The sequence below is a fragment of the Triturus cristatus genome, chromosome 4_1 (assembly GCF_964204655.1).
Source record: "Triturus cristatus chromosome 4_1, aTriCri1.1, whole genome shotgun sequence".
NCBI classification, from domain to species: Eukaryota; Metazoa; Chordata; class Amphibia; order Caudata; family Salamandridae; genus Triturus; species Triturus cristatus.
Window position 1 is genome coordinate 170,506,021 of NC_140585.1, and position 14,543 is coordinate 170,520,563.

General features: G+C 48.6%; 1 protein-coding gene across 2 annotated transcripts in view; it reads left to right on the forward strand.

Moving 5' to 3' along the window:
• The first annotated feature begins 2,230 nt into the window (after window positions 1-2,230).
• CNTF (ciliary neurotrophic factor) overlaps window positions 2,231-14,543 on the forward strand; it is an 84,579-nt gene continuing 72,266 nt past the window's right edge. Inside the window, exon 1 of one of the 2 annotated variants that reach the window (XM_085651809.1) lies at window positions 2,231-2,669. In XM_085651809.1, coding sequence (XP_085507935.1) covers window positions 2,553-2,669 — 117 coding nt within the window. In that variant the 5' untranslated portion in view covers window positions 2,231-2,552. Of the gene's footprint in view, window positions 2,670-2,721; window positions 3,133-14,543 lie in introns of those variants that run through there. The other variant, XM_085651810.1, reaches the window with a different exon arrangement.

Consider the following 14,543-nt stretch of genomic DNA (forward strand, 5'->3'; position numbering starts at 1 on the left):
TAAAATTTGGCAAGGAGAGGACCGTGCCTGCGTACCCCACTCGTTGAGAAGTTGCCCATGTGTGCCAGACAAAAGAAGTGTCCAAGAGCCAGTTGGCTGTCTCCCTGTTACAACCACAGGGCCATAAAAGCTGAGAAGCAAGCACCCTTTAGCACACAGAGCCAGGAACCCTGACCGCCACTGGTAGCCAAAGTCCAGCCTGGGAGACCAAGTTCTGACACTCATGAGGAGCCCCCGAGTTCACTGAACCCATGAGGGCCATCAAAGTGTATTTTAGTGACTTTTCAAGAAGATTTTAGTCAGTTCAAGGAAAACGCAGTGTTTGTTGTAACTGGAGACCAGTAGTCCATGGCAACTGGACCTAGCCTAGACACCATCTAAGATCTAACCCTGGGGCCAAAGACGATCTGTCCAAGCTTGAGGAGCAAGAAGTGGCCACACAGGCAGGTCTACCACACTAGCCCAGCATCCAGAGCATCTTCAGTATCCTTCAGCACCCTGTATCCCTTGCATCAGGACCACTACATTGACTTCAATGGTGGTCCTACCTAAGGACTGGACTGGAGACTGTTAAAAGTGGCAGCTAACTGTCCCCAAGGGCCTCGTTTGTCCCTAAGAGTGGTCCCCTAGTGGAGCTGACCCATCCAAGAGTCCCACATAGCCATTTTTAGGTCTCGCCTGACCCAGCGCATGCGCTGGTCTGGCGAGACTTTTTGAGAGGGCTCCAAAAAGTGCTACCAGGCCAGCCTAGAGCTACAGTGCTTGTGCGCGGGCGCACGCGCCGCGCTTGGCCCCGATTACTTTCACTTTGATGCTTGTTCCAACTTATCTTCATTTCAATCTCCACTGCCGCAGCCTGTTGTTTACTTGTTTCCCCTTGTTCTTTTCTGTAACAGTTTTTGCTCTTTATTCTTACAGTTCCTTACTTTCTAGGAATTATGAGGTGTTCTTTTTCTTAAACACACACATTTATATCTCGTATTTGGCATTCCAACCTGGGTCCGGTATGTTTTTTCTGCAAAAATCATTGGATCTTCATGGACAAAGTAATTTTGTCATCCTGACAGCTCCTCAAAATAAACTTTTGTTGGCTTGGTTTTGTCAGGCTTCCTTCATTCATTTAAAGGATTGTTGTCAATTAAGTATATTCAACTATATAACAACAGCAAGAGGCCATGGAAATTTCAAGCAATGTATTATGCAAATACTGTATACCATAATAATGTATCATGGCCTGCAGAGAATAAACCATCACTTTCACAACATGTGCACATTACAAGGCTGGCTCTCTAGGACATTCTGATTCTGCATGTGCTGATTCCACAGAAAGGAGACATGGGGACAGGCCCTAGTTTGGGAAATGCTGTACAAAGATCTCGAGTAACAAGCATTGGCATAGCCAATAGGTCTCGCTTTTGGGACCTTATAAGTGTTTAGCCATGCAACAGTTGATGTTGTTGCACCAAGGATATTGTGCTGCATAACTAAATACTTATAAGGTCTCAAAAGCGAGACCTATTGGCTATGCCAATGCTTGTTAACTTGCTTGCCGTGCCTATCTCTAAACCGCCGTCACGATCGACTGCGATGATTTGTTACATTGAGTGAAAGGCAATGACTTATTTTTTATTTTAAAAATGATATCTCCAGATCCCTCCTGTGGAGTTTTGTCGTTCAGATGCCTCTTGAAAGGTAAAAATATAACCCATTTTATAAACCGGTGTTGGGTTTTATGGTATTGTCCTTCTTTGCTGTTTTGGTGCTTCTTGACGCTTCTTTACACTTGTTCCTTTCATAAAGTGCTCTGCTCCGGGCCACAGCTGCAAAAGACTGCGCTAAGGTTTCACAACGGTCCTGCTCCGATGTTACTGTGTATTCATGACGATTATTGTCCATTATCGGCTTTATGTAATCGATTACAGCGCTCTAACGCCCTTGGGCCATGCTTGCGCTACATAAAATAACAACCACAAAAATAAGTAAATAATCACATATATTTTCAGTTCCATGTCCGTACCCGTGCTGCTGGCCGCTGCGTGCGCTCTATCACCCACATAACATACGCAGTCTACAATCTGTCCGTCTGTCGGTCACACGCACCGTTTGATCCTGGCTGTGTCACGTATTCACGCATGCCAATGGCGTGCGCTCGGCCGACAGTCAGGCACACGCCGGGCCTGTCTGTCTCAGGCACTCGCCGGCCCTGCGTCAGGCACACACAGGGTGAGCCTGGCTGTCACATACAAGCGCACTGTGCCTGCCTGTCAGTGCGAGCCCGGCGCTCACACGCACACAATGTGTGCTCCCGGCGGCCTCACAGACACTCTCGGGACTCGTCTGTCAGGCACCGGCGCCGCAGCCGGAGCCGCCTCTATTAATCCCAGGTCAGCTCTCTCGTCAGATGCGGGAATCCACAGTGCGGGGGGAGGGCTGCAGGCAGTGCGCGCCCCCGCTATAAAGAGCGCAGGAATGCGCCGGCCGGCTCTGTCCCCTCCAGTGTACTCACTGCCCGGCCGCTGAGGGAGCGCAGGGCCGCCGGTGCGAAGGGCAGCATGGCCGCGGCCTCCGCTGGACCGGCGCCCACCACCAGCCGCCGAGAGCTGTGCCAGCGAGCCATCCAGCACGCACGGAACATGCGCGCCCACCTGGCCCGCCTCCTGGACGCCTATGTGAGTAGCGCGCGTCCCGTGTGTGCAGTCTGTATGGGGTGGGCGTCCGGGGTCGAGGCGTCCCAGGTCTGCATGGACCCCAGAGGATCTCCCAGACCCCAGCCTGCGCAGTGTGTGTGCATGGAGATCCGGGTATCCCAGATCTGCCCGGACTCCATAGGACCTCCTCAGTCTGTCCAGTGTGTGTGCTGGGATCCGGGCGCCACAGGTCAGCCTCCACTCATTGGAACCCCCCATTCACGTTGATAATACTTCTGACCTGGATGTAACTGCTTTAAATCTCCTATCTCCCGTTAGACTGCAGATGCTGTGTGTGCCTCGGGGGAGGTGTGATGGGCGTACATGGCAACACTGACGATTCATTTGGGACACAACCGACAATGTGCGCCAAAATGCCGTATTTTAACTCGTCTCTTATTTAACAGCGCCCCCACGCACACTCGGATGCTGGTTAATGGAAAACGTAAGTTACCTGACCTTTACCCCACATCTGCATTTTATCAGTTCCCACGCGAGGGGTAATTTTACACATTCGGATTCCAGGCAGATTAGTAAAATATCAGTTTCACCATTTTCAACTGAGACAAAAGGAGATAACGGTTTGAATAGGATCACACGGTGAAATCCCAAATCAGGGGAGCGGGCCTGGTTGGGATTCCAGTATTGTACATATATACTGGTCGTCCTGTGAACTGACTAAAAATCCAGGAGAGGCAGATTGTAATTCTAGCTTTCTACATCGGCTACACCGTGTGATCCTAGGCAAATCATTATCTCCTTTTGTCTCAGTTGAAATTGGTGAAACGGGTATTTTACTAATCTGCCTGGAATGTGTAGAATCTCCCACTTTGCAACAAAACAAAATAGCGAATAAAACTCTGTGGGTCTAAAGTGATGTAAATGGACCTAGACAGATTTTAGGAGCAGCCCCCTTGATGCTCTAGATCTAGAACATCCCATTCTGCATTGTTTTTCAGTACATCTCATGCATCTACGCCACATACACGTTTTTTGCCTCAAAATATCCATGTTTGTTTTAAAATGTCCCACTAAATTATTTTTAAAAGGCGATGACCCAATATGTGGCTCAAACTTGATGTATTGACATGCACCCCGTGCTTAGAGGCCAAGGCAGTGAAGGCACTGTGTTAGTTTGCACCGACTGGTGTGTTTATTTCCTGCGCAGACACTGGACGCCTTGTGTGATCTTGGCCCGCCTCTGCCTACAGACTCCCGTTACTAAGGGGCCATTCAGAAATGTAGGCCTTTACTGACTGAAGACTCTGGGTAAACATGGAAGTACGGCATCCGCCGAGGTTGTTTTCAGATCTACGTCACACCGATGTTTACCTAAACCCTAAACTGACAATTCGATTAGTGTGTTCAAAGAAAGGGCATGGAGGGAAGAGCAAACATGTATTTAAGTACCCCTTGAGCTATGCAAGTTGCATGTCCTCTGCAGCCACGCCTTCGTGCCGCACTCCCCTCGTGCTGTGTGAAGTGCTGCAGGGGCCACAATGGAGTGCATAAAAATTAAATAATAGCATTTGGAGTAAAATGTACATTTCCTTCATATGTATACCGTGCTGAAGATGCCATGACGCACAAAGCTCGTGCCAACAGGCCCCTAGAGAAAATGGCGACCGGCCTCTCGCGCACAAGTGACTCATGGCAGGGCAGGGCGCTGTGACCCGGCTGCGTCCTGGCACTCTGCGGGCATCCCCGTGGAGTGCGCGCTCGGCGCGCTAGCATCCTCTGGGGGCCCTCGGTGGTACCCACTGTGTGCGCTGTTAATGGTGGGCGATGTACATTGGACATGTCACACCCTGTCTGCGACGATTAAACAGAATCAGTATATCGAGGAACATGTTCACGCCTACGACTATTGGCCATTTAATTCGTGTATAATATCCGTATGTATGAATGCGAAGCAACAGAGCGCGGGGCACGGTGGGGCTTTACCATTGGATAGCGAGGAAGGGGCGGATACCCAAGGATAGTGTTCACGCGGCCCGCGGGGTGGAGGGCTCCAGAGCCGCAGGTGGGAGAGGGAGTGGGGTGGAGGGGGGCTCTGCTGGGGCTTCCTGACGCCGAGGTCCCTTTCCCGCAGTTTTCTTGCTCTGGACTTACCCTTGTATTTTCCTGTGTAGGATCAGTGCTCATTTTCATATCTATTGGTAATTGCAGCGTCATCTGATTGCCCGGCTTTTTAAATTCAACAGGTTCCCTGTTTCACATGCATGTAGGAATTGGCGCCTCTAATCTTTGTATGCACACAGGCGCAGTTACCGTGGGCCACACTGCCCTTCAGTAATGCTTACCTGTAGGGAATAAGTTAATTATGGGGTCGCTGGTGGTGGCGCACCAGTCCCCTTCAAAATGATTTTTATTAGCCCCTGTTTCACAGTGAATAAATGTAGGCAATTGCTTGCCAAGCTGCCCGGATCTCCGGCGTGTTTTCACTTAGTTTCAAACGGCGTTGGACTTTATTTAAGTCTGTTTACCATGGGCGTCTGAATCCCCCTCCCCCCCCCCCCCCCCCAATTTACCAGGTACAGCAAGGGCGGTGGGGGATAAAGTTTCTTTATTTGCAACTTGGGCAGAAAAGAGCTCCTAATTAAATCTACAAGGAAGAACTGAAGATGGATAGGGAAAGAAGGACGGGCGGCTGGGTGAATTTCACGAAGGAATGGTAGATGAAAGGATGGGCGAATGAGTGGGTGAACGTATGGATGGATGACGGGTGAAAGGATGGATGGGTCGGTAAAAGGATGAGTGGGTAAAAGGATGGGTGGGTGAAATGATAAATAGATGGGTGAAAGGATTGATGAATGAATTGGTAAAACGATTGGTGGATGAGTGGGTCAGAGGATGGGTGGGTGAAAGGATGGATTGATGGATGAAAGGATGAATGGTTGAGTTGGTCAGTGGATGGGTGGGTGAAAGAATGGACCAATGTGTGAAAGTGTGGATGGATGAAAGGTTTGATGTATGCGTGGGTAAAAGGATGGGTGGATGAATGGGTGAGAGAATGGGTAGATGACAGAGTAAATGGATCTCCGAGAGGACAATGGATGGATGAGTGGATGAAAGGATGGCAAAGTAAATGTAAATCTGAGAGAATGGATGAATGGCAGGTTGGTGGGTTGGTGTGTGTGAACGCATAGCAGTGTTAATGGAAGTTAGAGAGGAAGCATAGATCAGTGGGTAAAAGGATAGCAGGGTAAATGGAAATCTGAAAAAATGGGTGAATGGCAAACTAAAATGAAATTTGAGAGAATGGATGGATGGCAGGTTGGTGTGTGTGAAAGAATGGCAGCGTAAATGGAAATCTATGGATGGAGGGTGAAAGCATGGCAGCGTAAATGGAAATCTGAGAGAATGGATGGATGGATCAGTGGGTGAAAGGAGAGCAGGGTAAATGGAAGTCTGAAAAAATGGATGGGTGGCAAAGTTAAAGGAAATTTGAGATGACGGAACGATGAATGGATGGACAAAAGATCAACTGATAGATGAAAAGCTTTATTGATTGATGGGTAAGTCACAGGATGGATGGAATGACCAATGGGTGGACGGTATGGTGAAAGGCTGAGTGATGGATGAAAGAATGAACAGATGACATAATTTAAAGGTAAAATGGTGGATATCAGTGTGTGACTAGTAGGATGAATGCATGAATGGATAGATGTTTGGATGGAAGAGACAAGGGAGAACTTCTAGGAAGGTTTGGGCTTCACTTGCTTGGTGGCATAAGAGCGTTGGTTCAAAGTGGGGGTAATTGAATTTTCTGGCTGCTCCCTTGCTGAAATGTTTCTTGCCATTGGGAAGGGCTGTGTACTAATATGTTTTTGCTTTGTAAAAAAAATGATTACAATAAAAAAAAAACAGGTAATCCCAAAGTTTAGCGTACCGCCTGTCTAGGAAACTCACTCTTACCTCGCTTTCCAGTTTTTGACTGTGATGGTGTTTGCTTGTTCAGATGAAAACGACTGCATGGGTTTCATTCCCTGAAAAAAATCAAACCAGTATCATTTTCGCTTGTTACAAAGCGATGATGTGGTAACATTTGAAGATCTGCGTAAGAGGTAGCGTGGATAGGGTTTGCTGGTACTTCACTGCAGTGACATCAGAACATATTTTCACTGCGTGAGACTAGAGCACTTGAAAGTGGTACAATGACCACCCACTCTTAAAATTCACATAGTCAAGGAAAGCACTTGAATGTTGGGGCCCCAATTCCACTGTCCTCCAGGCCTCAAGTCCCCAAAGACCCAAGGGAAGCTTAGAATGGCAGATGGTTGTCTGTCACATCATCTCTTCTGCCTTTTTCCACCTCCCAAGGTATCTCCTTGACATGAGGGCAGTGCAGGAGGGCAAATCAGTCACTCTGTCTTCCCCCACCTCCCAGATGTACCTCCAGACATGAGGGAAACACTGGAATAGCAGATGGTGTTCCACGGTCCTACTGTCTTATCTGCGTCCTCCTAGACTGCACAGACCAGAGGGAAGAGGGTGAAAGCAAGATCAGTCACCCCCCTAGGCTAAACAACATTTATCACAAAACTTTTTCCCGCAGGGAATCACAACGCGGTCGTTATAACGACCGCGTTGTGATTCCGCATACCATTACTCTGCAAGTCGGAACTACGACTTGCGGGGGGGAGGGGTGGGGTGGCGGGGGAGTTGTTGGATTTAAAATCCAACACCTTCCCTAGTGTCTGCACAGACTGGAGTTGGAATAGTAAATTATACTATTCCAACATCCAGCGCCCCCCCCCTCCGCAAGTCGTTGTTCCGACTTGCGGAGTAATGGTATGCAGAATCACAACACGGTCGTTATAACGACTGTGTTGTGATTCCTTGCGGGAAAAGAGACGGCGGGAAGACGACATAGATTCCCCCCCTAGTATTCCCTGCCATCCACAGGTCTCCATAGACCCAAGGCCGTGGAATCAGTCACTTCTTCTGTCTCCTGCCATCTCCAAAGGTACCTTCAGACATGAGGGAAGCACTGGAGGGGTAATTTTTTTTTGTCCTGAATCCTGCAAGTGACGTGTATTTCAAGATATATGATAATGTGTCCGACCTGACTAACCTCTGTAAAAGAACTGTGACCCACCCCTCCCCCTCACCCACAGCAGACCACCCACAACTCGGCCGCGCTGCATTCCGTATAGCGACTTCCCACACCTCCCTCTACCCACCCCTAACAAATTAAACAAAATGTGGTGGTTTACACTCGCGGGCGGAGGCCGCTCCGTACTCAACCTATAAATAGATGTCACTTTGTACATAGTCTCGACCTCCGAGTGCAGAATTCAAGGCTAGGCCCCACTGCTAAACCAGAATAGAATATTACGCTTATCAGTGTGTGACCCACATCACAGTGTGGTGTACCCTCTGAAATTGCACGCTGTGCTGATTAAGTCCTGTGACCTCCACTAAGGCCGAAACCAGTCCTTCTGCCTACTATCTTTTGACCACTTCCCACATGGTAGCTTGCCTTCTAACTGGAAATATATAGCAATACATCAGTAATTGCCCGCTTCATAACAGCATTATACACCATACCTTTGTACTCCCCTCCCTCCCCCATTCCCCCTGCCCCAAAGAGAAAGGAAAACTTTAACACATGCTTGCCAACCAGTCAGACACAGTCTTGTTCCTCCAGCGATCCCCCAGCGGCCTCTTCCCGTAACGGTCTCTCCGGACTCCGCTTCTGCTCTTTGTTCCAGTCTTTTAGCGCTTTCTGCAGTGCCATCGGTTCTATGAAAATGTGGGATCTCCCCTGCCTGTTCACCCGCAGCTTGGCCGGATACAGCATCGCGTAGTCCAATCCCAACTCCCGCAACTGCTTCTTTAGTGGGATAAATTGCCGACGAGCCTCCTGCACTCTGGCAGTGAAATCCAGATAGAGTGAAATGTTCGACCCTTCATAGGGCAGCGTCTGTTTGTTCCTCGCCACGCGTAGGGCCGCATCCCTGTCCCGGTAGTTCAATAGTTTTGCTATCATTGGATGTGGCGGGGCACCCGGCGGGGGCCGGAGACCCAAGGATCTGTGCGCTCTCTCCACCACGAACATATTTGACAACACCTCCGCGCCAAGCAGTTCAACCAGCAGTTTCTCCACAAAGTGCTCCATGTATCCAGTTTGCGTTGTCTCCGGCAGGCCCGTGATCCATAAGTTGCAGCATCGTGAACGGGCCTCAAGGTCCTCAGTTTTATCCTGCAGCACCTGCATGATCCTTCCAAGCTTTTTATGTTCTGTATCCAGCGTTGTCTGCGCTACCTCGACTTCTGAAAGCCGCTGCTCGGACATGTCCAGTCTCTCAGCATGCTTGTCTAGCCGTTCCCCTATCCGATCCATCCTATATGAAAGGGCATCAATCTTTGTACCCAGGGAGGTAATGCCACTCTGCAATCCTTTTGCCATAGATAGCAACAGACTCCGGATATCCTGTCCGTCATCCATCGGGGGAGTTGGTCTATTTTCTTCCCCCAAATCAGGGTCTTGGGTTTTAGAGTGCTTCTGCTCGAATGTCAGTTTCGACTGGGTCCTGTCCGACTTGCCCATCGTTTATACTACTGCAGCTTGCCGATACACACAGCGGCGCCAACTACCCCCTCAGGAGCTAGATGATACAGGTTTACGAAGAAACTCCTCACAGATAACAAACTTCCGAGATCGTCGGACCTAAGTCGCTGCGTGATATGTGATTGCGGCGCCGAAAAATAATCCCTTCGTATGGTGCTCCTCCTGTTAGTGCCCGCCTCTCCTCCAGACCCCGCACCGCCTCATCCCAGGCTCTGCCAGGGTCTGATACTCCGCGTGCGTTTGTGCAGCCAGGCAAGTAGAGTTGTACCACATGGAGCCCCGTGCCGCAATGGTCTCCCCACTCACCACTCTGCTGGGGCCCGGAGCAGGGACACCGCTGCAATCAGGCACGTCCCGGTCTCAGTGATGATCCGGTTTCAACAATGCGTCCCACTGTGCCTCTACTTCGGTCCAGCTCAGCTCAGCCCTTCACACCACATCCCAGAAGGATTTTCATATTCGAGCAAGCACCTATACTTCTCCTGGATAGGACCCCTGCCGCCTTTCCATCAGCGTTATACTTGTGCAGAGCGTTGTTCCACAGAGACGGCAGCCTCACCTCTTTCTCAGTGCCCAGTGTTGAGCAGTGCACAAAGCCCAGTCACAAGTACACCAGCCAGTCACTGCAGTCAAAGCCCTCTGTACTGTGTCTTGTGTCCCGGACTCTGTAGCGGAAGTGCAGGGATGTCCCAGAGATTCTGCTACCATATCCCTCTCGGCGCCACGCTTGCAGCATAGACAGCAAACCGGCCAGGCTTGCCGAGCTCCTGCACATTTATGCTCCACCTCGATCTCACCTCGCTGTTAGCACCTGCATCCTCGGTGCAACGTATACAATTGCCGCGCCTGCCGTGGGAATACACCTGGTGACTGATTGAAGTGTCCCTCCCGACAACTGGCAAAATGGCGGCTCCCCCTGGCCGCCAAGCCAAACCACGGCCCGCAGAGTGCCGTCGGGACGTCGTGGCTCCTCTTGTTCTCCTGACGCGCTCCTCCACTGAGCCCGTTATTATGCACTACAGCGCCCTTCCGCGCCGAACCCGGGTCTGGCCGCCACACGAGCGCGGGGTGGGTGAAGAGGGAGCAAGATGGCAGGCGAGCTCTCCGCGCAAGCCGGGAGTTTAAATGTATTTACCCCGCACCCTTGAAGGCACACTCCCCCGACCGCTGCCCGTCCGCAGCAGTGCCTCAACCGGTGCACGCGACGCGCTCACCCATCCGCTCCGGGCCTCTATAGTGGGAAGGACCGTCCCATCCGTGTCTGCTGTGCCACACGCACGGCGACGTCGCTCTACCCCAATCCATACTATTTCACGGGGATCAGAGGCCTCGCGTTCCGCCGCCGTCCACTACTGATTTCTCTGCACCAAAAGCTTCCCCAAGGTCTGGATTTTCGATCCCGGGCTGCCAACAAGTTCCGATGCACAGTTCACCACCACCTGTCAAACTACGTGCGATGTGAGGCAGGATTTCTGCAGGATAATTGTTCTGTGCTCTGGAGCCCGAGGCTCAGGCAGCCATCTTCGCCGTGAGCCAAGCTCCGCCCCCCCCCCCCACTGGAGGGGTAAATGGTGGTTCATCACTTCAGTCTTTTCTGCCTCCACCTAGACTTCAGAGAACTGAGAGAAGAGGGCACAAGAGGGCTGGTAAACTATAGGCTCTGCTGACTGCTGCACCACCCCCAAGTCTCCACAAACACAGTAAAGCAACAGATTATCATCCGTCACTTCGCCTGTCTTCCTTTGGCCTCCTGAGATATCTCTAGAAATGAGGGGAGCACTGGAATGACCATCACCTCTACTGGCTTTCCTGCTTTCCCCGGGTCTTCAAAGTCTCAAGGGAAGTGGTAGAAAGGCGAACGGCGATCTACCCAGTACATATTCCGTCACCAGGTTTCTGCACATCAGAGAAAAGTGGCCATAGCGGTTCCGCTCAGAGGAGGTTGAGGGGACTTAGAGTGGGGAATACACTGCAAAACTCATTATTTATGAGAAGGTAACAACAAAGGGGTGTTTTATGCTTCAGGCATCCAGGCCATATCATAGATAATGTAAGCTTCAACATATTGTGTTTTGTTGTGTGTTTTGAATTACTGTTGTCACATGTCTCAGTTAGGCCCGGGGAGAAACGCTGCTATTTTAACATGCACATGTTTTCCTAAGTTGCCTTCTCTTTCACACGGTGACTTTTGACACACATTTGCGTGCATGACAGTGCAGGATTAGTTTCCATGAAACTACAGTTCCTTACAAATGTCACTTTGTAGGAACACTATCACAACCCCTTGAACATCTGGTACAAGGCCTGAACATACGTTGTGCAAATGTGATTGTTTGTTACTCGTCCACGGGGAAACACGCTATCAATAGATCATATACAATGGTGGCCTGACTAAGGTCTCGGCTTGGGAGCAAGGATACTTTTTGTTGTAAATAAACACACATTTCTGGGTTGGGGCAGGAGAGCACTGTAAGGCCACTACACGCTGAAACCTCAGCCCAGGTGCTTGCTGATCCCTCTGCGACGAGGGATGTCCAACATATGACCAAGACGGGGATATATATTCTTTGCCTTCAGGTAATGGGCATTGGGTCATCCAATAGGGGATTCGTGGTAGAACGAATACATACACCCTTGACATCCAGGTTAGGGAACACCTAGTTGGAGTGCGCTATATACTGTTCTATGTTCGCATATATACATTGTTTTAGCAAGATGGAACTGTTCATTTTTTTCACTGTCTTTATACTGCTAATGACTTTGATCTGCTTCGGTCCATTGATCATTGCAGCACATATATTCTATACAAGAATCATGATGGTTCAATAAATATTGAAAACGCCCTCTGTGGTTTTCTTGCATATTTCTCCAAAAGAGAGCACGAGTGTCTGAGCGAAAGGGTTCTAAATCTGTTACCACGATTCCTGTTTCTGTGGTTGCCCAAAACATGTGTTACCTGTCTTGGTTTAGGGGTGCTTATGGTGGCGCTGCTGGTCCATGGAACAGCATATTCTGCAGGGGTGGTTGGAATCAGTCTGGCACCCTCCCAACGTTTATGTTGCCCAACAAACACGCAGTTCTTACTGGAAAGTGGAAACTACATGGCACTGTGTAGTGGTTATGTTACGTTTTGTTGCCTTAGTGTTGTGTTGCTTTCTGAACAGTTGTGTTGTTTTTGTGTTGTGCTTCGTCTTAAGTTATTGTGCTCCTAATGTGGCTGGGTAATTATTTTTTTAATAAGAAGCAAAAGGAGAGGGAGGAAAGGTACTGGAGCCAGTTCACCTCCCCTGGTATACATGTTTTATCAAAGAGAATTAGCTCTGGAGAGGGTGCTCCTAGCGTATGTTTGTTTTGGAAAGGAAACACATTATGTTTATTCAGCTTGATGCCATTTCCAGCCAAAGGCAACATATTTCATCAATGTACCAGTAAAAAGTAACCATTTACCACCGGCAAATGTGGTAAAATACCACTATTCCAGCTCTTCAGCTATTAAAACGCCTATCAAGCTGAGAATCACTACAAAGACCTGTGTTAAATGACCTATTTTCATGCTTTATGCTTTGTCATTTACTGGACTGCTTCTGCAGTTCCCGGTCCACTCTTCAGAGACCGGGTTAAAACTCAGGCTTTCTGTCACAATAAAGATTCCTTAAATATATGTGCTTAACCATCCATATTAGCACATTTTTCGATGATTTAACATTTTGACACAGGATTCAGGAGACTCCGGGTTTTGCTGATGCAAAGGTAGTCGCCCTGCTCCTGCCTTACAAGTGTTGTGTGAAAGCAATCTGCTCTCCCATTGGGATTATCTAGTGCACTGGGGCTTGCCATGTTTCCATCCACGCTGTGCCTAAAGGAACCGCACAGCCTGCATCCGTTGCCTGGATACCCAGAAGGGATGTTTGTATCTCATTATCGAGGCACCAGGTAGAGTACGACTATGTATAGATCTTCTCTAATAAGAGAAAGATATGTGTAGCTTCTATGGTAAGAAAGTATGGATGATATACCATGCTTGATGAGAGGGAGGAATTACAGTTCTCTCTGACAATAGGAGTTTTGTATTTTTCTGGTATCAGAAAAAATGAATGTATGTCACTGTTGATACAGTGAATGTATATGATTCTCACCATTAGAATTTGTGGCCAATATTTACCATGGCATTTTTGTAGAAACTTGATCTCTGTGGTAAGATTCCCAGATCTACAGGCAATATTACTGTATATATGGGGAAGGCGCCTTCGATTGCTGAATTACTACGCGATTTCCATTTCTCCGGCTCATTTCAAGTGGGAATGTCAGCGGTACGCTGCTGTATCATTCTTCTGTTACCAAACATCATGCATAAGCAGAGTTTGAGTTGCAGTATTTCTGAAATATTTCAATAACATCCCTGAGGGATCTACAAATAAAAGTTATCTTTTAAAGCATCTCAATATGTTGATTATTAGTATATGCTAGTTATTGTGGGTAAAATTGGAAACAAATTCGGGGCCGAAGAGTTGACTTGGGCAGATGACAATTGGCCATAATGTCGAGCGTGCGCTATGTCTTACAAGTTGAACAATGTTCTCGAAAAGTGGGCCGGACCGTAGAATCGGGCAACCATAACTTCAGCTCTTGCCATTATCGAGAGGTGACATAATGAGAGCTGACAGCTTGTCATAAAGTTGCCTTAATTCATAAATTGCATATATGGCTTCATTTTTAGGCTGGATTGGTAGCACTGATGGTGCTCTCCTTCAACACAATCCCCTAATAAATTTTCCATGGGCCACCTCCATCTCCGTTTTGTTTAACTAACCAACCTATTTGCTTGGTTGTATGTGTCTAGAGCTCTCAAAAGGTGCTGTAGTTCAGTTGTGGTATTGGCCAATAACACCACATTGTCAGCACATTGTAGGATGGGAAGATGTCACATTTCTAAGCTCGGCAAAAATCCATGAACTTTGATTTGTGCAGGACCCATATGTGCTCTGTTTATGCTGTTCTGGGTGGGAGCCTGTCCTCAAGTATAATCTAATTTACACTTGGGCCTAAACCCAGGTAGAATGGTGGGAATAATCTATCTTTTGTTGGCTTTTGTTCCAAATATTTACGTATGATCCAAGCATAGATAATAATATATAATAATCTGGCATTTGATTTGTAAAGTGCGCAGCTACCTACCAACAGAGGTGTCTCAGCACTGTACTTATACCGCAGAGGAACCCATCCTGGCTTTCCCTGTGAAGTGTCCACTCCTGGGCACCCCCAAGGTGCAGCCAGGCATC